This window comes from Mesoplodon densirostris, chromosome 16 (genome assembly GCF_025265405.1).
Source record: "Mesoplodon densirostris isolate mMesDen1 chromosome 16, mMesDen1 primary haplotype, whole genome shotgun sequence".
Classification (NCBI taxonomy): Eukaryota; Metazoa; Chordata; class Mammalia; order Artiodactyla; family Ziphiidae; genus Mesoplodon; species Mesoplodon densirostris.
In genome coordinates this window covers 52,214,168-52,237,583 of record NC_082676.1, presented here as the reverse complement: position 1 = coordinate 52,237,583, position 23,416 = coordinate 52,214,168, and the positions used below count along the sequence as shown (strand labels likewise).

General features: G+C 45.2%; 1 protein-coding gene across 1 annotated transcript in view; it reads right to left on the bottom strand.

The window, feature by feature from the left end:
- SYT17 (synaptotagmin 17) overlaps positions 1 to 23,416 on the bottom strand; it is an 80,180-nt gene that overhangs the window by 16,036 nt on the left and 40,728 nt on the right. The window contains exons 6-7 of the mRNA XM_060078568.1: positions 21,804 to 21,924; positions 19,892 to 20,047 (exon numbers count right to left, since the gene is read on the bottom strand). Coding sequence (XP_059934551.1) covers positions 19,892 to 20,047; positions 21,804 to 21,924 — 277 coding nt within the window. The remainder of the gene's footprint in view (positions 1 to 19,891; positions 20,048 to 21,803; positions 21,925 to 23,416) is intronic.

The following is a 23,416-nucleotide window of genomic DNA, read 5'->3' as shown; positions in this document are numbered from 1 at the left end:
AGGAAACTCCCATAAGGTTAACAGCTGAATCTCAGCAGAAACTGTACAAGCCAGAAGGATATATTTAAAGTGATGAAAGGGAAGAAATTGCAACCAAGATTACTCTACCCGGCACATATCTCATTCAGATTCGATGGAAAAATCAAAAGCTTTACAGACAAGCAAAAGCTAAGAGAATTCAGCACCACCAAACCAGCTTTACGACAAATGCTAAAGGAACTTCTCTAAGTGGGAAACACAAGAGAAGAAGAGGACCTACAAAAACAAGCCCATAACAATTAAGAAAATGGTAACAGGAACATACATACCAAAAATTACCTTAAATGTGAATGGATTAAATGCTCCAACCAAAAGACACAGGCTCACTGAATGGATACAAAAACAAGACCCATATATATGCTGTCTACAAGAGACCCACTTCAGACGTAGGGACACATACAGACTGAAAGTGAAGGGATGGAAAAAGATATTCCATGCAAATGGAAACCAAAAGAAAGCTGGAGTAGCAATATTCACATCAGATAAAATAGACTTTAAAGAATGTTACAAGAGACAAGGAAGGACACTACATAATGATCAAGGGATCAATCCAAGAAGAAGATATAACAATTATAAATATATATGCACCCAACACAGGAGCACCTCAGTACATAAGGCAATGCTAACAGCTATAAAAGAGGAAATTGACAGTAACACAGTAATAGTGGGGGACTTTAACACCTTACTTACACCAATGGACAGATCATCCAGATAGAAAATTAATAAGGAAATGTAAGCTTTAAATGACACAATAGACCAGATAGATTTAATTGATATTTATAGGACATTCCATCCAAAAACTGCAGATTACACTTTCTTCTCAAGTGCACACGGAACATTCTCCAGGATAGATCACATCTTGGGTCACAAATCAAGCCTTGGTAAATTTAATAAAATTGAAATCAGGGACTTCCCTCGTGGTGCAGTGGTTAAGAATCCACCTGCCAATGCAGGGGACGTGGGTTTGATCCGTGGTTCAGGAAGATCCCACATGCTGCAGAGCAACTAAGACCGCATGCCACAACTACTGAAGCCCGCCCACCTAGAGCTAGTGCTGCACCACAAGAGAAGCCACAGCAATGAGAAGCCCGCGCAACACAATGAAGAGCAGCCCCTGCTCTCCACAACTGGAGAAGGCCCATGCACAGCAACGAAGACCCAACACAGCCAGGAAAAAAAAAAAAATTACTACCCTAAAAATAAATGAATGAATGAATGAATGAATGAATGAATGAATGAATGAAATTGAAGTCATACAAAGCATCTTTCCGAACCACAATGCTATGAGATTAGAAATCAATTACAGGGAAAAAAATGTAAAAAACACAAGCAGATGGAGGCTAAACAATACGTTACTAAATAACCAAGAGATCACTGAAGAAATCAAAAAATACCTAGAGACAAATTACAATGAGAATACGATGATCCAAAACCTATGGGATGCAGCAAAAGCAGTTCTAAGAGGGAAGTTTATAGCAATACAAGCCTACCTCAAGAAACAAGAAAAATCTCAAATAAACAATCTAACCTTACACCTAAAGGAACTAGAGAAAGAAGAACAAACAAAACCCAAAGTTAGTAGAACGAAAGAAATCATAAAGATCAGAGCAGAAATAAATGAAATAGAAACAAAGAAAACAATAGCAAAGATCAATAAAACTAAACGCTGGTTCTTTGGGAAGATAAACAAAATTGATAAACTTGTAGCCAGACTCACCAAGAAAAAGAGGGAGAGGACTCAAATCAATAAAGTTAGAAATGAAAAATGAGAAGTTACAACAGACACTGCAGAAATACAAAGCATCATAACAGCCTACTACAAGCAACTCTATGCCAATAAAATGGACAACCTGGAAGAAAGGGACAAATTCTTAGAAAGGTAAAACCTTCCAAGACTGAACCAGGAAGAAATAGAAAATATGAACAGACCAATCACAAGTAATGAAATTGAAACTGTGATTAAAAATCTTCCAACAAACAAAAGTCCAGGACCAGATGGCTTCACAGGTGAATTCCATCAAACATTTAGAGAAGAGCTAACACCCATCCTTCTCAAACTCTTTCAAAAATTGCAACCAAAGGAACACTCCCAAACTCATTCTATGAGGCCCCCATCACCCTGATACCAAAACCAGACAAAGATACTACAAAAAAAGAAAATGACAGACTAATATCACTGATGAATATAGATAGAAAAATCCTCAACATAATACTAGCAAACAGAATCCAACAACACATTAAAAGGATCATACACCATGACCAAGTGGGATTTATCCCAGGGATGCAAGGATTTTTCAATATATGCAAATTAATCAATGTGATATACCATATTAACAAACTGAAGGAGAAAAACCATATGATCATCTCAATAGATGCAGAAATAGCTTTTGACAAAATTCAACACCCATTTATGATAACAACAGTCCAGAAAGTGGGCACAGAGTGAACCTACCTCAACATAATAAAGGCCATATATGACAAACCCACAGCAAACATCATTCTCAATGGTGAAAAACTGAAAGCATTTCCTCTAAGATCAGGAACAAGACAAAGATGTCCACTCTTGCCACTATTATTCAACATCGTTTTGGAAGTCCTAGCCACAGCAACCAGAGAAGAAAAACAAATAAAAGGAAAATTAGAAAAGAAGAAGTAAAACTCTCACTGTTTGATGACATGATAACCATACATAGAGAATCCTAAAGATGCCACCAGAAAACTACTAGAGCTAATCAATGAATTTGGTAAAGTTGCAGGATACAAAATTAATGCACAGAAATCTCTTGCATTCCTATACACTAACAACGAAAGATCAGAAAGAGAAATTAAGGAAACAATCCCATTCACCACTGCAACAAAAAGAATAAAATACCTAGGAATAAACCTACCTAAGGAGGTAAGAGACCTGTACTCAGAAAACTATAAGACACTGATGAAAGAAATCAGAGATGCCACAAACAGATGGAGAAATATACCATGTTCTTGGATTGGAAGAATCAATATTGTGAAAATGACTATACTACCCAAAGAAATCTACAGATTCAATGTGATCCCTATCAAATTACCAGTGGCATTTTTTACAGAACTAGAACAAAAAATCTTAAAATTTGTTTGGAGATACAAAAGACCCCAAATAGCCAAAGCAATCTTGAGGGGAAAAAATGGAGCTGGAGGAATCACACTCCCCGAGTTCAGACTATACTACAAAGCTACAGTAATCAAGACAATATGGTACTGGCACAAAAACAGAAATATAGATCAATGGAACAGGATAGAGAGCCCAGAGATAAACCCACACACACATGGTCACCTTATCTTTGATAAAGGAGGCAAGAATATACAATGGAGACAAGACAGCCTCTTCAATAAGTGGTGCTGGGAAAACTGGACAGTTACATGTAAAAGAATGAAATTAGAACACTCCCTAACACCATACACAAAAATAAACTCAAAACAATTAAAGACCTAAATGTAAGGCCAGACACTATAAAACTCTTAGAGGAAAACATAGGCAGAACACTCTATGGCATACATCACACCAAGATCCTTTTTGACCCACCTCTTAGAGAAATGGAAATAAAAAAATAAATAAACCAATGGGACCTAATGAAACTTAAAAGCTTTTGCACAGCAAAGGAAACCATAAACAAGATGAAAAGACAACCCTCAGAATGGGAGAAAATATTTACAAAAGAAGCAACTGACAAAGGATTAATCTCCAAAATATACAGGTAGCTCATGCATCTCAATATCAAAAAACAAACAACCCAATCCAAAAATGGGCAGAAGATCTAAATAGACATTTCTCCAAAGAAGACATACAGATGGCCAACAAACACATGAAAGGATGCTCAACATCACTAATCATTAGAGAAATGCAAATCAAAACTACAATGAGGTATCACCTCACACCAGTTAGAATGGGCATCATCAGAAAATCTACAAACAACAAATGCTGGAGAGGGTGTGGAGAAAAGGGAACCTTCTTGCTCTGTTGGTGGGAATGTAAATTGATACAGCCACTATGGAGAACAGTATGGAGGTTCCTTAAAAGCTAAAAATAGAATTACCATATGACCCAGCAATCAATCCCACCACTGGGCATATACCCAGAGAAAACCATAATTCAAAAAGACACATGCACCCCAATGTTCATTGCAGCACTAGTTACAACAGCCAGGTCACAGAAGCAACCTAAATGCCCATCGACAGTCGAATGGTAAAGAAGATGTGGTACGTATATACAATGGAATATTAGCCATAAAAAGGAATGAAATTGGGTCATTTGTAGAGACGTGGATGGCCGGAGAGACTGTCATACAGAGTGAAGTAAGTCAGAAAGAGAAAAACAAATATCGTACATTAACACATATATGTGGAACCTAGAAAAATGGTACAGATGAACCGGTTTGCAGGGCAGAAATAGAGACACAGATGGACACCAAGAGACACGTATGGACACCGAGGGGGGAAAGCGGGGGTGGGGGGGAGTGGTGGTGGTGGGCTGAATTGGGAGATTGGGATTGACACGTATACACTAATATGTATAAAATGGATAACTAATAAGAACCTGCTGTATAAAACAATAAATAAAATAAAATTCAAAATTTCAAAAAAAAAAAAAAAAGAAAGAAGGGCCACAAAACCTCAGCGTTTGATCTATTACAGCTGTTCGCCTTACCTTAACTAATACAATACAGTGCCTTTTGAGCAGGTCACTTGAGCTCTCTGAGTTTCCTCCTCTGTAAAATGGGAATAACACTAGTACGTTCCTCATTTGGTTGTTGTGAGGATCAATTGAGAGAGTGCCTGGGACAGAGCCTGGAACATACTGAGCCTTGATAAAGGCTGGCTATTATGATAAGTGGGGAGAAGAGCTACAGCTGCATTCCTGCCCCTCCCATTAGCTCTCCTGTGAATTCTTTTCCAAGTCACACTCAGTAACCTGGAGAAGAATGATTTGCTGCCGTCCTGAAATGCCTTAGGGATGCACTGGGATTTTAGGGATACTTCTTGTAATGAGGCTGGGAACCCTCATTTTATCACGCGGTTGTCCAGGCATCTCTTAAGTATCTTGGCCTCTCCATACCAAAGAGGCCACTGAGAAGCCAACGTGACCCTGCACAAGGGTGGAAGAGGACCCCACCCACGAATCATCCACAGGCTGCCTCTCCTCTGCTTCTCCAGCCCCGATAAAATGAAGTAGAATAAAACCTGAAAGCAGACACTTAATGGGAAGTTTGGCACCAAGCCAGTGGACACACTTCCTGGATGCTGTAACTCAGGATCCTAAAGGGAGTGGCTGAGAGTTAAGCCCCCAGAGACCCTCCCTTCCCGGCCAGTGTGGGCACCAGCTCCAAGAGACAGAGGGAAGGATGAGCCCTCCTCCCACTCTGCTTATTCTTCACCCACTTGTATGCTTTGTTGTTGTTGTTGTTGTTGTTTCTGGTAAATTATGCCCTTGCCTAAGGCCATCTCTAGAAATAATTGCCATAAGTCAACTACATTCTGTCCTGATTTAATGCAGAGGGCGGGGGTCAGGCAGACACCCAGGGAAGCAGTTTTCATGTCAACTTACAAACAGGGAAAGAGAAAATTACACCCACTGAGCATCTGCTGTGTGCTAAGTGCCCTGCACTCACGTCAGCTCACCCATCCTTCGTGAAGGCAGAGCCACATCTGCCTTGCTCATTTCTGTTTCTCCAGTCCTAGGCACACAGGAGGTTATCACCTAAGCTCCTGACCATGGCCCCTACTTATCACTCTGACCTCACTGCATAAGTCACTCCCCTCATTAACTATGCTCTCGCCACTGTACCGTCTTTCTTTTCTTTTCTTTTCTTTTTTTTGCCTGTGTTGGGTCTTCATTTCTGTGCGAGGGCTTTCTCTAGTTGTGGCAAGCGGGGACCACTCTTCATCGCGGTGCGCGGGCCTCTCACTATCACAGCCTCTCTTGTTGCGGATCACAGGCTCCAGATGCGCAGGCTCAGTAGTTGTGGCTCACGGGCCTAGTTGCTCCGCGGCATGTGGGATCTTCCCAGACCAGGGCTCGAACCCGTGTCCCCTTCATTAGCAGGCAGATTCTCAACCACTGGGCCACCAGGGAAGCCCCTGTCTTTCTTTTCTTTGAACATAACAAGCTCATCCTTACCTCAGGGCCTTTGCATTTGCCATTTCCTCTGCCTAGAATGTCCCTCTCTCCCATCTTTGCAGGGCTGCTCCTTTCTCAGCTTACGTTACCCAGTTTAAAGTAATGCTCCAGGCCCTCTCTGTTGCCTTACTTTACTCATCTTTAGGTGTTTATTTATTTCTTGTTTGTCTCACCCCAACTAGAATGCCAGCATCGTGAAAGGATGGATTACTTCTGTCTTTCTGCTATCTATCTCTCCAGCAACTAAGCACAGCACCTCAACATAGTAGAGGCTTGATAAATATTTGAGGCTGTTAAAACCCAGCGACTGAGAGCCCAGATTCTGGATCGAGATGACCCGAGTCGGAATCCTGGCTCCAGGATCTTGAACCAGACGCTCATCCTATTGCTGCCTCAGTTTCTTCGTTCCTCATTAAAATGATGACGATGCCCATGTCACAGTGTTTCTATGAGGATTAAATAAGCTAATTCATGTGAAAACAGTTGGAGTAGTTCCTGGCATGTAGGAGATGCTGTATATGTATTTGCTATTATTATTGTTAAAAACTGAATGAACAGGGTCGGGGAGGGGAGGGGGGAGAGGAAGAAAGAAGTCAAAAGGTACAAACTTCCAATTAGAAGATACAGAAGTACTAGGGATACAATGTACAACATGATGACTACAGTTAACATAGTATGATACGCAGGGAAGTTGTTAAGAGAGTAGATCCTAAGAGTTCTCACCACAAGGGGAAATTTTTTTTCTTTTCTTTTTATTGTATCTATATGAGATGATGGATGTTAATTAAACCTATTGTGGTGATCATTTCACAATATATGTAAATTAAGCCATCATGCTATATGTCTTAAGTACATAGACTGATGTATGTCAGTTATTTCTCAATGAAACTGGGAAAAAAAGAAATCTAAAATAAGAAACCAGGAAAAAAAACTGAACAACCCCAAGGTAGATTCTACGTGCATCTGAAAGACGGAGAATGGAGGCTCAAAGATATTAAAAGGTCCTTCACAACATGATACAGCAACCAAGCTCTGGAATCTGGTTTTCTCATTTCTAAGCCACATCTATTTCCATGACGGTGAAAGCTCTCCTCGAAATATAGAAGGACAGGTAACACTATAGCTTGTGCCCTGCAGGCCCTGGCATTTTAAAGGTTAAGCCTTCTCCAGCTGACTGGTAGCTCTGGGTTGGTGAAGTCAGGACAAGGCAATGGACAGAAGGGATATCTGGAAAGGATACTTTCGATTTCTGATTTTACTTCACGCACAAGCTTTCACCTCCACAGCCTCCCGGTGCTGGCCTTGGCTGCCGGGCCTGACTGCTAGCAGCCAGCACTTAGGCACAGGCGAGGCTGAACCTGGCCTCCACTGACACCCCCTTCTCACTCCATGTAGCTCAGGCCCTGCAGGCACACATATGGCTGGATAAATTCCCAGCCCCCTGATGGTCTCCCCCATGGGGACTTGCCTGGAACGAGGCTTCATCAAAAGGCACCAAAATCATTAAAAAACCATGCAAATGGAATAAACCCCCCCCCCCAGGAACCCTGGCAGCTGGCCTGGTCTTCAAAGGCTGCCACTGGAACCCACAATGAATGTTTAAGATCCAGCCAAGTTTTACCACCTGGGTGGACTCCGGCAGCCTCAAGGAGCTCTCTGGAGAAGAGGCTAAAGCGCGGGTGCCACTGCGGACTCTGTGCTCTGCCAGGGGAGCCCCAGGGTGACGGGTCTCAGCTTCCCTCTCCTGATGACTTGGCTGGAGTTCTGCGTCTGCCCACATCCAAGGTCAAAGCCACGATCCGCAGAGCCCTCACCAAGCACTGTGCTAAGCATGTCACATACAGGATTTCCTTTTGTCCCTGCAACACTCCACTCTGTGAGGTGGCAACTGAGACGTACAGATAAGGAAATCGTGGTTCAGACTTAAGTAACTTGCCGAGACAGAGGATGGTCCTTTACCTCTAATCCACCAGCACGTTCTGTTGACTCTGCCTATGTAGTTACATCCTAGCACGTTACTTCTCTGAAACCTTTCTGCCACGTCCCTGGTCCAAGCCACCATCACCTCTCCCCTGGACCAGCACCACAGCCTCACTCCCCATCCTGCTCTCCTTCAACCCAGCTCAACAGCTGTAATGATACTTTAAAACGTTATCCAAATCCTATCGGTTCCTGGTCAAAACCCCTCCAAATGTGTCTGGAAGCACTTAGAAAACAATTACAAGCTTCTTGCCCTACAGCCTCTATTTGATCTGTCCTCTGCTAATTCTCCAAACTCATGTTGCCTTCCTTGCTCTAGATGTATTGGGGTAACGTGGGAGAACAGAGGAAAGGTCTTCTTGCTATTCAAACTGTGGTCCTCACACCAGCACTGGTGTCATCCAGAGCTTATTAGAAATACAGGTGCTCAGGTCCCATCTCAGACTTCCTGATTCAGAACGTGCATTTTAACAAGATCCCCAGGTGATTCATACACACCTAAGTGTACGATGAACAGTCAGGAAGGCTTTGGAATCAAACAGATTGAGTGGGAAGCTCAGCTCAACCACTCACCAGCTGGGTGACTTGGCACAAGTGACTAGTTACTTGCTGTGCAGTGAAGAATTCGCCTACCCAAAGCGAGGCGTGGTCAATGCCCTTGGCTCCTGGGAGGTGATCGCCAGGCCCCTGGAATGTCCTGTGGAGTGCCTTTGTGTGTCTCAGGGCTCTGGCCATGGGACTAACAATGTGATATATGATGGGAGCTTTTGGCCTCGCAGTTCAGTTCAGACCCCTGGAGAAAGTGATGACTAAGACGTGAGCTGGACCTCCGGGAGGCGCTCGAGATGGAAGGTCAGCCACCGGACAGCGTGTGATCAAGCCCCAGTCAGAATGCTGGACATCAAAGGCTCGGTAAGCCTCCCTGGTTGGCAACACTCTGTGCACACAGTCACCCTTAGTGACCAGGAGGAGGTACCGCTGCCCATGACTCCATGGGGAGAAGATGACGGGATCCTCTGGACTCTGCCCTGTGCGTCTCTTTCCTGGGCTTATTTTATTTTATTTTATTTTATTTTATTTATTTATTTTTTTGAGATATGCGGGCCTCTCACTGCTGTGGCCTCTCCCGTTGCGGAGCACAGGCTCCGGACGCGCAGGCTGAGCGGCTATGGCTCACGGGCCCAGCCGCTCCGTGGCACGTGGGATCCTCCCGGACCGGGGCACGAACCCACGTCCCCCGCATCGGCAGGCGGACTCCCAACCACTGCGCCACCAGGGAAGCCTTCCTGGGCTAATTTTAATTTGTACCCTTTCGCTATCATAAAACTGTAGTCATAAGTAGTGCTTTCCTGAGTTCTGTGTGTCATTCTGGTAAATTATTAAACCTGAGGGTGGTCACAGGGACTGTGAACTTGTAGCCAACTGGCATAAAGTGAGGGTGGTCCTGGGGACCCCTGAGCTGGGGACCACTGAGCGTGAAGTGAGGACAGTCTTGTGGGGATGTTCTCTCAGGCTCTGCAGTTGACTCCATTCATTGCACTTCCCTTCTCTGAGCTTCAGTTTCCCCAACTGAAAAATGGCCATCAAAGAGATCACACCTTATATGGTTGTTGAAAGATTAAATGAGATAATGAGTACATAGGAGCCTCACGATAACGACAAGTATCAGTATTATTGTTCCCATTGTTCAGACAAGGAAACTGAGGCTCAGAGACATAAAGCAACTTGCCTACAACCACACAGAGTGTGAAGCCAGGTCTGGCTGACTTTGTCCACAATGCAATATTGTCTACTCATGACTTGCTGATGTTTTCTGGGAAGGGAAGGACAGTAGTGGTCCTGCTGAGCTGGGGTTGTCCACCCTCATCCCAATGCTCCCCACTGTTTCTCTTCTCTCCTTCTGGGATTCATGTGACATAAATATTAGACTTCTTAATATTTCTCCATAGGTCTTTTTTCCCCTTCTTTTCATCTTCCCCCGCCCCCAGAGAATTTTTTTTATTCTCTGTTGTTCAGATTGCCTAATTTCGCTTGATCTCTCTTCAAGTTCACCAACTCTTTCCTCTGTTTTCTCCAGTCTGCTATGGAGTCCATCCAGTGAATATTTCATTTCAGTGACTGTACTTTTCAGTTCTAAAATTTCCATGTGTGTTTTTTTTTTATATCTTCTATTTCTATATCTGTTGATCTGCTGTCTTTTCCATCTTATCGTTCTTTTTAAGAGGGATCACTCTTACTTCCTGAAGCGTGGTTATAACAGCTGCTTTAATGTCTTTGTCTGATAATTCCAATACCTGGGTCATCTTGTGGTTGGTGTCTGCTGATTATATTTACTCTAGGAACTTGCCAGATTTTCTGGTTCTTCATAAACCAGGTAATTTGCATCCTGGGCATTTCGATCTTGTATTATGAGAGTCTAGGTCTTGTCAAAATCCTATTGAATATGTTGATTTTTTTTAGCTGTAGCAGGCAATTGATCAAAGATTAGGTTCAGACTGAAAGTTCTAACCTGCCTTCATGTGCTGTTATTCCGATGCCAGTTCAGTGTGCAAAGCCTTTGCAGTGCTATTCCTATGTGTGCCTCATGTGTGTCCCCCAGGGGTCTACCCTGTGATTCAGTTCTCAAAGTCTCTGATACACTGTGTAGGGCCATCTCCACTCACGTGCAGCTTGGGATGAGCTCAGGAGTTTATACATAAGCTTATGGGATCCCTCCTGGAGTGCCTCCTCTCTGCAATCTTTCTCTTTCTGGCTTCCAGGGGCCCACTTTCAAGGCCCTCTGGCTAGAAAGTGGAGGCTTTAGTCTTCCCACTCTGCCGCTCACTGCCCGTGACTGGGTCTGGAGCCAAGTGCCTACTGCCAGCCCCTCACATACTGCCAAACCCAGGGCACTGAAGGCAGCACAAGCCGGCCTGGTCCTGTGGCTGAGTCCACACAGCTTCAGTGTCCATCCCTGGCTCCTGGACGCTGTACCAGCGGCAGCTTTGGGGTGATGGTGATTAGGTGAGGGAGACAACCACAGGCAGCTGGGCTGAGCTAGTAACCTCAAAAGTGCCAGCGTTTCAACTCACACACACTGCGATGATTAAAACAGCAGGTATGGATTTCTAAGTGGTCACTTCTGGGATGGACAGGTCCACATGATGACCTGCCTTTAATTCCTATAATAGGAATGATTTGCTAGATTTTACACAAGACAAAGTTGGGACTCAGAGAGGTGGAGTCATTTGCTTGAAGTCACATAGCTGGTTAACAGTGAGGCCAAGATTCAAACCCAAGTCTGTGTAATTCCAGGGTCCACTCCTCTATGGCAGCATCCATTAATCTCACTATCATCATCAATCTGGTATTTTTTAAAATAGATAGATAGATTGATTGATTGATTGGCTGCATTAGGTCTTCTGTTGCTGCACGCAGGCTTTCTCTAGCTGCCGTGAGCGGGGGTCACTCTTTGCTGTGGCGCGAGGGCCTCCCATTGCGCTGGCTTCTCTTGCTGCAGAGCACAGGCTCTAGGCGCGAGGGCTTCAGTAGCTGTGGCTCGAAGACTCTAGAGCGCAGGCTCAGTAGTTGTGGCGCACGGGCCTAGCCACTCCACGGCAATGTGGGATCTTCCCGGACCAGGGCTCGAACCTGTGTCCCCTGCATTGGCAGGCGGACTCTTAACCACTGCGCCACCAGGGAAACCCAATTTGGTATTTCTTGAGCACTAACTATGTACAAGGCACTGCCTAAAGACCTTTTTTTTTTTTTTTTTTTTTTTTTTTTTGCGGTACGCGGGCCTCTCACTGTTGCGGCCCCTCCCGTTGTGGAGCACAGGCTCTGGACGCGCAGGCTCAGTGGCCATGGCTCACGGGCCCAGCCGCTCCGCGACATGTGGGATCTTCCCGGACCAGGGCACGAACCCATGTCCCCTGCATCGGCAGGTGGACTCTCAACCACTGCGCCACCAGGGAAGCCCCTAAAGCTCTTTATATGAATTGTTGAGACTGGAATGTTATAACAGGGGAGGAAACTGAGGCTCAGAAGAGGGATATCAAGTACCCAAGGTCACAGGCACTTGCTGAGTGGTAAAGGTAACATCTGAACCACATTGCACCTCACTTCCATCCATACTCTGAGTGGCCATGCGACCATCTCTCCAGGAGGCAGAGCTAGGCCTGGTACCGAGTGAGCAGGGCTGGGAGAGGAAGAGTCAGAGCCTGCGGAGGGTGCAGAAAGGGGGCGGGGCATAGGTGGGCCGAGGCCAGATGCTGGGGAACATCTGTGCCCCAGAGCAAACCCACAGCATCTTGATCTCAACGGAGTTTCTGGCTCTCACAGAACGGCTATGCCCCTCTCAGACTGGCTTGCCCTTCTCTCCTCGGCTAGAAACCCAGCGCTCCACTTCTCAAACCCCGACACATTTCCAGCATGTCCCCTGTTGCCCATTCAACCCTGAGGTCTTTCCAGATAAGAGGGCGGCACACTGTGCTCCAGACCTCCCCTCTCATTCTCCTCCACGCTTCCCCACCCGTCTCATCTCACCAGCAGATACAATTAACCAATTTGATGCTACAGCTGCAGAAAGCCAAGCAATTATGGAAAACAGACCAGGTGCCTTGGAACTCACTCTCACAGAGGGGCCTGGGAAGCCTCCAAGCAGACAGTGGGGTCGGGAGGGAGGCAGAACAGGACAGGCAAACGCTTGCCAACCCAGGCTGTGCAAGAGATCCACTTGGGAAGTTTTGATAAATACACACACACACATCCACACACACCCCAGATACAAATGCCCTGACTGATTCACCTGCTCTGGGCCAGGGCCTGGACATCAGGATCTTTTTCAGTCCCCACGTAATACTAATGTACAGGTGGGGTTAAGAAATCTAACGATGTGCAGAGGTGAGGATCACAGCTGGAGAGTCTGATTCTTTCTAACACAGGCAGAAAGACTGTCACTCACCCTGAAGCACTTTCTGGGTCTCTCCATATCTGCTCCCCAAAGCATGGTCTGCAGACCTGCAGCATCGGCACACCCGGCTGCTGTTAGAAATGCAGAATCTCAGGCCCTGCCCCAGACGGAATCTGCATTTTAACAAATCCCTGGGGAACGCCTTTGCATGTGAAAGTTTGAGGTGCCATGTTCTCTAGTCCTAGCTAGAGACGCTAAGAGTTGGCAAAAAGCTAGGCGTGTCATTCATTGCCTGGCTTCCCTTCCCCAGTGTTCTGCAGCCGCCCGGCACCGGTTATCACTGACAGGCCCCCTTCGAAGCCTATGCCCAGGCCAGTTCCTGCAGCAGCTGCCTTGAGAAATTCTAACAGGACGGGAGGGCAGCAGGGCATGGGTTAGCGCCCGTTAGCACCAGGCTGAAACGTGACGTCGGCCTCAATTTCCCCTCCAGCCCTGCCTGATCTCCAGCCCTGCCTGATCTCCCCTCCCTCCCTACACCCTTCAGCTCCCAGCTCACATGTCACCTCCTCTCACTCCCCAGACTGGCTCGGGCACTTCTACAATAGGCCCTGCTTCTCTGCTTCATAACCCTTAGGCCAACTCACAATTACATCGCTTTGCTGTGGCATTTGATTGACGTCTCCCTCCAGAAGAAAGCTCCATGAGAACACATGTCATGAATGTCTGGTTGTCTACCGAATAAGGATCATCTAGCACAGTGCCAGGCACATAGTAGGTGCTCAAAAAAAATTCATTTGGTGGGGACGGACACCTGGTTAGCTCCTGTCTTGGGCAGCTGGACCCTGCCCGCCCCCAGCTCTGCCATCAGAGGCTGCCTGTAGGCAGCGGGTCCCCACTCCTGTTGCTCCCAGGCATTGGGAACCTTTTCTAAGCTAAGTGCCTCCTGACTAAGGTCACCAGATGAGTAAGAGCTTTGAATGCTTTTCAGAAGGCCAGGAAGCCCAGGGTACTTAAGGGAAACAGACAGAGGCATAGGGCCAGAGGAGCATGACATAAACTTTAGTTCCTTCTAACCTAGCGATCTCCCCCAAACTTCACCTCCAAGCAGACAGAGGGTCTTCCTCTGACACTCAGAAGGAGAGGGACAGGAAGAAGAGACAATACCCCACCCAGGTAAGTCTGTAAAATAAGTCCTTCGCTTTTTGGACTTTCCACAGAATCTCAGACTCTAAATTGACAAAGTGGGTAGAACATATTATTTATTTATGTATAATTACCCGTCTTCTTTCAGAAGCTTTAAGATGGCATCTGGCTGCATAAATCTGGTGTCCATCAAGTAGCAATAATAGTAGCTAATACTGAAGGAGCACTTTCTCTGAGCCAAGCACCACTCTAAGCCTTCACATATATTAACTCATTTCGGGCTTGACAACATCTACTGAAGTTAAGGGCCACTGTCCCCATTTTACAGATGAGGAAGCTGAGGCAAAGAGAGGCCAAGGGAAGTGCCAAGATCACGGAGTGAACCCTGGGCATCTGGCTCAAGGGTCTGGCCCCTAACCACTGCATTCACCCCCTCAGGGAGGACAGTCTGCAAGGGTCTGGCCTCAGCATCCAGGAACTACTCTGAACCACTGGGGGTCTGCGGAGCTCAAGCTACATTTCTTGTCTCTCTCCTTTTTTTAAATTGTGGTAAAATACACGTAACATAAGATTTACCATTTTAACCATTTTAAGGTATACGGTGGCGTTAAGACAATTCACATTGTGCAACCATCCATCACCACCATCCATCTGCAGAATCTTTTCATCCTCTCAAACGAAAACTCTGTACCCATTAAATACTAACTCCCCATTCTCCCCTCCCCTCTGCCCCTGGTAACTCTATTCTACTTTCTCTCCCTATCAATTTGATTACTCTAAGTACCTCATATAAAGGGAATGACACACTATTTGTCCTTTTGTATCTGGCTTATTACTTAGCATAATGTCCTCTAGGTTCATCCATGTAGGAGCATGCATCAGTTTCCTTCCTTTTAAGGCTGAATAACATGCCACTGTATAGACACACCACATTTGTTTACCCATTTATGCATCCATCAGTGCACACTTGGGTTGCCTGCTCCCACCCCCGCTCTTTTTAGCTGTTGTGAATAAGGCTGCTTTGAACACGAGTGTACAAATATGTCTGAGTTCTGCTTTCAATTCTTTTGGGCATATGCGCAGAAGTAGAACTGCTGGATCATATGGCAATTCTATTTTTAATTTTTCGAAGAGCTGTTATCAAGCTACGTTTCCTTTTTTCTTTCTTTTCTTTTTTCCTCCTACTTCCAATAACAGCCCAATAAGCCCAGTGGCCAACTCCACTTGACTACCTGGAAGGACTCTGGACCTCAGGCTGCCGTCTCAGGAGTCAAAAAGCAATTTTTCCCCTCTTTTAAACTTCAGCTGCAGAAATCACCTGATTGCAAACTGCAGAAGAACCCTCATCCCACACAGGAAAGGAACTGCTCAGAAAGCCCAGCCCACCGGCTAATTACAGACTTTTACCAGGATTCTCCACAAATGCTTCAATTGCAGATCAACCTTCCTTTTGTTAGGAAGTATTTGGAAACATGTTAATGGACTGGCTTTCAGATCCTTAGCCTAGAGGTGACAGCTCTTTCCCCCAGTTGATAAATAAAGCAAGTTAGAACCTTATGCATTTGAATTCAGGAGAATCACAGCTTTGCCTAGATAGATACCAGCTTAATCCACATTTCTTTATTATTCCAGCCAGTGGCCTTTATGTAAAATGCCACCCCAGCTGGGATTTCCACGCAAAGCTGTGGCTCGGAAGGCTGACTGAGCATTAGAAATATCTGGGGGGCTTTAAAAATATAGATTTTTTTTCTTTCATAGTTACATGTTTTATTAATCACGTCTGAGAAAAGTCATTGATTTTCATTTTCTACAGCATTATCTTTTTTTTTGTTTTCTTTTTTTTTTTTTTACATCTTTTTTGGAGTATAATTGTTTAACAATGGTGTGTTAGTTTCTCCTTTATAACAAAGTGAATCAGTTATACATATATATACATATGTTCCCATATCCCCTCCCTCTTGCGTCTCCCTCCCACCCTCCCTATCCCACCCCTCCAGGCGGTCACAAAGCACCGAGCTGATCTCCCTGTGCTATGCGGCTACTAAAAATATAGATATTTATAGAGAGCCCAGGACCCCGGCTTAGCCCAGCTGAATCAGAGTCTCTGGGGTGGCATCTGGCCACTGGTAGCAGTTTAAAGCTCCCAGCTGATTCTAAAGTACAGCCAGGCTTGAGAATTCCTTGCTTAAGTGGGCACAGAGGCCTGCAATCCTTCCTGCTCTACAAAGAGTATTTTCAATGGGCTTTTAATCTGAGGAGAGAAACCCGAGCTAGGGGCCTGAAATGCCAACCTTTAAAGGAGAGAAGCAGGTCTTCCACAAATGGAGAGCACAGGCCTTGCTGATGGCCGCAGCTGACAAGTGCCCCCTAAAGTTGGGGGAGGGGGGATGTCAAATGAGAGATGTACGTTGGGGAGGTGGGGCTGGGAGCGCCACTCCGGTTTGAGGCTTCTGCCGTATTGGCCTCACAGATGGGATTCAAGGGGTTCAAAACACCTCTGAACTGTGTGCAAAATTTTCTGTCCTTCTGTGTATTTTTCTGGGGAGTGTACTCCAGAGTTCCTATCACATGCTCTGAAGCTCTGTCACACACTCCTACCCCTGCCCCCAGAATGAATAACCTTGGCTTTTTATCACAGTATACCATGTGATGGTATATAATGCAGTTTTTAAAAACAAAGAGTTAGATCCATTCATATTTGCATTGACCTGGAGGGACTGAACACATTCACTGTTAATGAAACAGAAGCAAGTTTCAGAGTGACGTTCACAGAATGGTCCAGAAACCCCCACAAGAGCAGGGATTGCTTAATACACAGTTCTGGAATTAATGAATAACTTTTTAAAAGAACTGACTCTTCCATATGTGGTTGATATTTGTGTGAACAAGGGGAAAAGTGTGGAGTAAGACACACCAGGACGTTAAAGGTGGCGACTTCAGGGAGAAGGGCCTGGAAGGAGGGTGAGGAAGAGAGTAAAATTTCCTTTTAATAATAGCAAACAGTTAGCTGAGGGCTTGCTTTGTGCCTGGCACAGTGCTCAGCATTGACTATGAATGGATCTCATTAATCTACATAACAGTCCTTTGAGGTCTTCTTGTATGGTTATCCTGGTCCATACACATCCTTCGGTTGTATCACTCACAAGCATGTGCTACTTTTGTCATAAAATTTTAAGTAAAATACAAAAGTGTCAGGACTTTCCACACGGGCTCTCTCAATGCAACTTGCCCCCTGCCCGAACCCCTTCCTGATCTAAAGGTGCAACGTTAAGACCTTTATTCTCAGGAGGGATGTAGGAATCGATATTCCATACTTGGATCCAGTCTTGGTTCAACATGGTTCCCACTGCCTGCTGGTTACTTTTAAGGAGTCAGTGGAATCACTGTCTTGTCTTGACCTGAAACCTTGCAGGGAGTGGGGTCCTTGTTTGTTGGTAACTCAATCTGGACAGAAGCCATCACAGGCTCTATCAGAAATCATTACATCTGCTAGGGCAGGTGGCCCTGATTCGATGCAGACGCTCTGGGTGACAGGTCTTGAGAAAGCCCAGAACCAGCCTGCCTCGGAGGGGTCTTAGAGCACCGAACATTAGCAGTCTTGGGGATGAGAAGCAATAAGCTTGTGCAGCAGAAGGATTGCATGCAAGGATTTTTCAGCCATGGCCTGCTTTCTTGGGACACCTGCACCAAGGATTCTAGACTGGATCTAAACAGATGAAGGTTTCCAATTACTCTGGAGCAGGACTCCTCAAAGTATGATGTCAGATTCCTAATGCCAGCACTACTTGGGTGCTCGAAGAAATGCAGATCCCTTGATTTTAGGAGCTAGCAAGACCAGAGCTTGAATCCTGACTCTTACCAGCTTGAGACTCTGGGTGGACTGCTTATGTTTTAGGCCTCAGTCCCCTGCCCTGTAAATGGATGAGGATGATGTTGACTTGACAGGGTGGACTATGATGAATATTAGCAATAATAGAGGTGAGGTCTGTGAAAAGGATACAGGAAATAATGTGGGTGGGGGCAGCTTCTAAATTGGCTCCAATGATCCCTGCCTTCCAGTATCCACACCCTTGTATCCTCCCCTCCCCTTGAATGTGAGCTGGACCTAGCGAATTATTCACACCCTTGTATCACCCCCTCCTCGTGAATGTGAGCTGGACCTAGCGAGTTGTTCACACCCTTGTATCATCCCCTCCCCTTGAATGTGAGCTGGACCTAGCGAGTTGCTCACACCCTTGTATCATCCCCTCCCCTTGAATGTGAGCTGGACCTAGCGAGTTGTTCACACCCTTGTATCATCCCCTCCCCTTGAATGTGAGCTGGACCTAGCGAGTTGCTCACACCCTTGTATCATCCCCTCCCCTTGAATGTGAGCTGGACCTAGCGAGTTGCTTCTAATGAGTGGAATATGGCAAAAGTGATAGGACGTCACTTCCAAGACTGGGTTACAAAAAGACTCGAGCTTCCGTCTTGCTTACCCTCTCTTACTCCCTCACTTGCCCACTCTAATGGAAGCCATCTGCCATGCTGTGCACTGCCCTATGAAGCAGCCCATGCGGGCAAGGTCACTGGCTAACACCCAGGAAGGAACTGAGGTCTCAAGCCAACATTTTGCAAGGAATGATTCCTGCCAACAACTGTGTGAGAGATCTTGAAAACAGATCCCCACCCTACCTCCAGTTGAGCCTTCAGATGAGACTGCAGCCCCTGCCAATACCTTAATTGCAGCCTTGCCAGAGAACCTCAGCCAGAAGCACCCAGCAAATCTATGACTGGATTCTTGACCTACAGGAACTATGAGATAATAAGTGTTGATTATTTTAAGTCACTAAAGTTTGGGGTGATAACTAATACACTCTGGAAACAGTAGATTAAATTACACACTGGAAACAATAGATTCAGCCAGAGTGTGGCACCTGAAGCCTCTACTTAAATACCATGTCCTCTGGGAAGCCTTTCAAAATCCTCCTCTCAGAGTTAGGTGATCCTATTTTCTCATGTCTCCCTATTAGACCATAAGCCACTTGAATCATCATACTGTCAAAGCTAACACAGCACTTACTATTATCTCAAAGACACAATTTACTTAATCTTCACGACAAACCTATGAAGCAAGTACTATTATTGCTCACGTTTTATAGATGGAAGAAACTGAGGCTCAGAGAGGCTAAGTCAGCGGTCCCCAACCTTTCTGGCACCAGGGTTTCATGGAAGACAATTTTTCCACAGACGGAGGTTGGGGGTGGAACAGTTGTTCAAGTGATAATACAAGCGATGGGGGGGATGGTTCAGGCAATAATGCGAGCAATGGGGAGCAGCAGTTGAAGCTTCCCTCGCTCCCCCGCCGCTCACCTCCAGCTGTGCAGCCTTGCTCCTAACAGGCCGCAGACCAGTACCGGTCCGCAAACTGGGGGTTGGAAGCCCCTGGGCTAAGTAACTTGCCCAAGACTTTAGTAATTATGTGGAAGTGCCAGGAAATCTGGCTCCAAAATTTACATTTGTAACAATTATACTTTGTGGTGCTATGAATCTTTTCCAAGTCCACAAATGGTGAGTTCAAACCCAGGTAGCTGAATACCATATGAGAGGTTCTTAAACATCACCCTCTCTAGATCACCTTCTATCCCTAGGACAATACATTGAATACGCCTCACCTGCAATTCATTAATGTGTGGAACACTACCTACCTGTAAACACTAGGCTAGCATTTTCCAGTTCTTCTTGGGGAACTTTGAAGCTGAAGGATTCATTGTAGAAAGGATCAATTGTGCCTCTTAAGAAGGATGTCTTCTTTGTTTTCACAAGCTTGAGTCCATGTACCAGCTGGATTTTCACAAAGGGATCTGGGAATTGGATACAGAATCATAGCGTTGGAGATCAGGAAACCCAATCCATCCATCCATCCATCTATCCATCCATCCACCCACCCACCTATCCATCCAACTTCCCATCCATTTGACAGCCCAACCACTGACCCATCCTTTCATTTCTCATCAGTCCATCCATTCCAGGTTTCCACCCCTCCTTTCATTCATCCATTTTCCCATCTATCCATCTATTATATATTCTTCCTTTTTCCCATCCAGCTGCTTATCTGCTCATCCCTTTCTCTCTTACTCTAGCCATCCAAAATTTATTGAGCTCCTCCCGTGTGTCAGGCATTGAGTTCATTTTACAGATGAAGAAACTGAGGACTCAAGACAGGAAATGATTTGTTTAAGATCAGGCTAGTGGAAGAAGAGCTAGACCCAGAGCCTGTCCTAGTTTTCTGCCCTTAGAGACCCATTAACTTGTCAGTGAGCCCATAGCCCGTACAGGGAAAAACAGAATTATAACTATTATTCTCAGATCACTTTATGGTTTACAAAGAGATTCATGTACATTATCTAATTTCGTATTTGTTTAAACAACCCAGTACGATGAATACTGTTATTATCTCAATTTTTCAGATGGAGAAATTGAGGCTTATAGAGGTTAAGTAACTTCCCCAAGGCCACATTATTTATAAGCAGTAGAACTAGGCTTTGGTTCCAGGCAGTTTGACTCTGGAGCCTTTAATCATTTTATCATACTGACTCTCCCATTGTGGTGATTCTGAAACTCTCCAGCCTTAATACCATTCCCTCTACTGGCCCCTTCAAAACCTGTTTTTATAATGTGTGGGTTTTTTTGTGTTTTTTTTTTTTGCGGTATGCGGGCTTCTCACTGTTGTGGCCTCTCCTGTTGCAGTGCACAGGCTCCAGACGCACAGGCTCAGCGGCCGTGGCTCACGGGCCTAGCCGCTCCGCGGCATGTGGGATCCTCCCGGACCGGGGCACGAACCTGTGTCCCCTGCATCGGCAGGCGGACTCTCAACCACTGCACCACCAGGGAAGCCCTATAATGTGGCTTTTGAGAATACAAGTTGTCTTCTAAATTCAGCTGTCACTTTATAGCAAAAGTAATTTATTTTAGCTATTGCACTTAGAGAAGACTGTACTTCCACTACTGAGCAACCATGGCTGCTTTCATGATAATATCCTTTGCTGTCATGGGAAAGCTACATACAAATGGAATGTAATCTGTTCTATTTCATTAAAAGTCACGTTTGAATTGGTGTGTTATAGGCACTTTAAATACAACAGTCTTTTCAGAGCTGGGATTTATAAAGATTTATGCTACTCTTGAAAAGAGCTGGGAAAAGAACCTCAGGGTGTGTCCACTGCTCTCACAGATTAGAATGCATGGTCAGTGCACGCTACCGCCACCTGGAGCATGGTGTCTCCATTACATGCATAGCATCTGGAAAGGCAAGTCACTTCTTTGGGGCTGCATGTGTACAAAGAGGATCTAGATTTCAGTAGTTATCGCACCTGGTCTCGGTCAAACCGGTGCTTCAAATGGAGTAACTGGAATGGTATCACTTACCTGCCTCATCCTAAGAAACAACCGATCGTTTATTCTTCCTCTTGAACTAACATCCTAGATCTGGATGCTATTTTGCCCTCAAAGGGTCGTTATTAATTAATAGTATCCAGGATGCAGAAAATCAGGTCCCTTGTGTCAAACAAACATAGATGGCTTGCTAAAGAAATGGGGGAAGGAGAGGCCACACAGTACCTGAACCTTGGCTCACATCTGTCTGAAGAAGTTGCTTGGCTCGAATGACATCAACGTTCAGTCTCCCAGCGCTCGGGAGATAATTCAGTGACAGAAGCAGCTCCCCCAGCTCTACCTCATTCTGCGGAGGAAGGATATGGTCAGGAAGGTGCATTTTTTTGGTATTCTTTTTGTACCTATCATGCAGGAAACTGATTCTAGCAGCTCACAAATGGACTTCTGTGGGTGGATCAGCCGACAGTAAGTGCCTCTTTCTTTGACTTCTTTTAGCCTCTGTCCCCACTTATTTTCTTCCATCTATTTCAGAAAGTTTGTTCTGCTCTTAGAATGTTTCAGAGCAGCCACAATATGGTAAGAACAAAAGCATCAATAATGATAATAAATCAATGCTACCTGTCGAGCTCTGTGCTAAGTGCTTACCATGTAATTATTAGTTCAATCTTCATAACGAGTCTGTGAGATATGAGTGTTACATTTAATAAGAGAGGAAACTGAGGCTCAGAGGAAACAGAGGCTCAGAAACATGTCCAAGACCACCCACAGCTAGAAAGTGGTAGGGCTGGCACTGGGAGCCAGGGAGGCTGATTCCAGATTCTCTGACCATTGTGCTATTCTGCCTCCCTGCAGGGTAACAGGGAGGAAGACCACCCTGCAGGGAAACCATCCAGGTGAGAAATCTGTTCTCAACCTACAGGCTGAGTCCACAACAGAGCCCATGCATCTCGCCTCACCAAGGCAAGCTCAGACTGTGACATCCCTTGGTAAAGAGCACCCATTCCTCTGCTGTCAACACCACCACACTCCTAGGCAATTCACATACGCACCCAGTACCTGACTCCATACTTCCAAAAGTACCTAGAAACAAGAGGGCCCCACCTCTCTATCCCTTTAAACATTTTTTTAACTGTAGAAAATTTCAACCATATACAAATTAAATGCGCCAGTTCAATGAATCTCCATATAACCATCACCCAATTGTACCAATGATCAACATTTTGCTGAAGGATGTTTAATCTTGTTTTAGTCCATACAGGCTGCTGTAATAACAAAATACCACAGACAGGGTAGCTTATGAACAACAGAAATTTATTTTTCACAGCTCTGGAGGCTGGGACATCAGGGTGCCTACATGGTCGGGTGAGGGCCCTCTTCAGGGTTGCGGACTTCTCACTGTATCCGCAGCAGAGGGCTGGAAAGTTCTCTGGAGTTTTAGTAAGGGCACTAATCCCATTCAAGGGGGGCTCCACCTTCATGACCTAATCACCCTCCCAAAGGCTCCACCTTCTGACACCATCATACTGGGTGTCAGGATTCCAACACGCAAATTTGCAGGTGGTGGGGAGGGGAACACAAACATTCAGGTCATAGCACATCTCTACCCTGACTTGTGAACATTTTTACCTGAATATTTTAAACCAAGTCCCAGACATGACGTCATTTTACCTATATCTCTTTCAGAGTGCATTTCTAACTGATAAGGACATTAAAACAAATATTTTTAGTATGGGAAATTTCCAATCATATTCAAAAGAAGGCAGAAGAGTACAAGGAAACTCCTCATAGCCACCATCACTCAGCTTCAACAATTATCATCACATGGCCAATCTTGATTC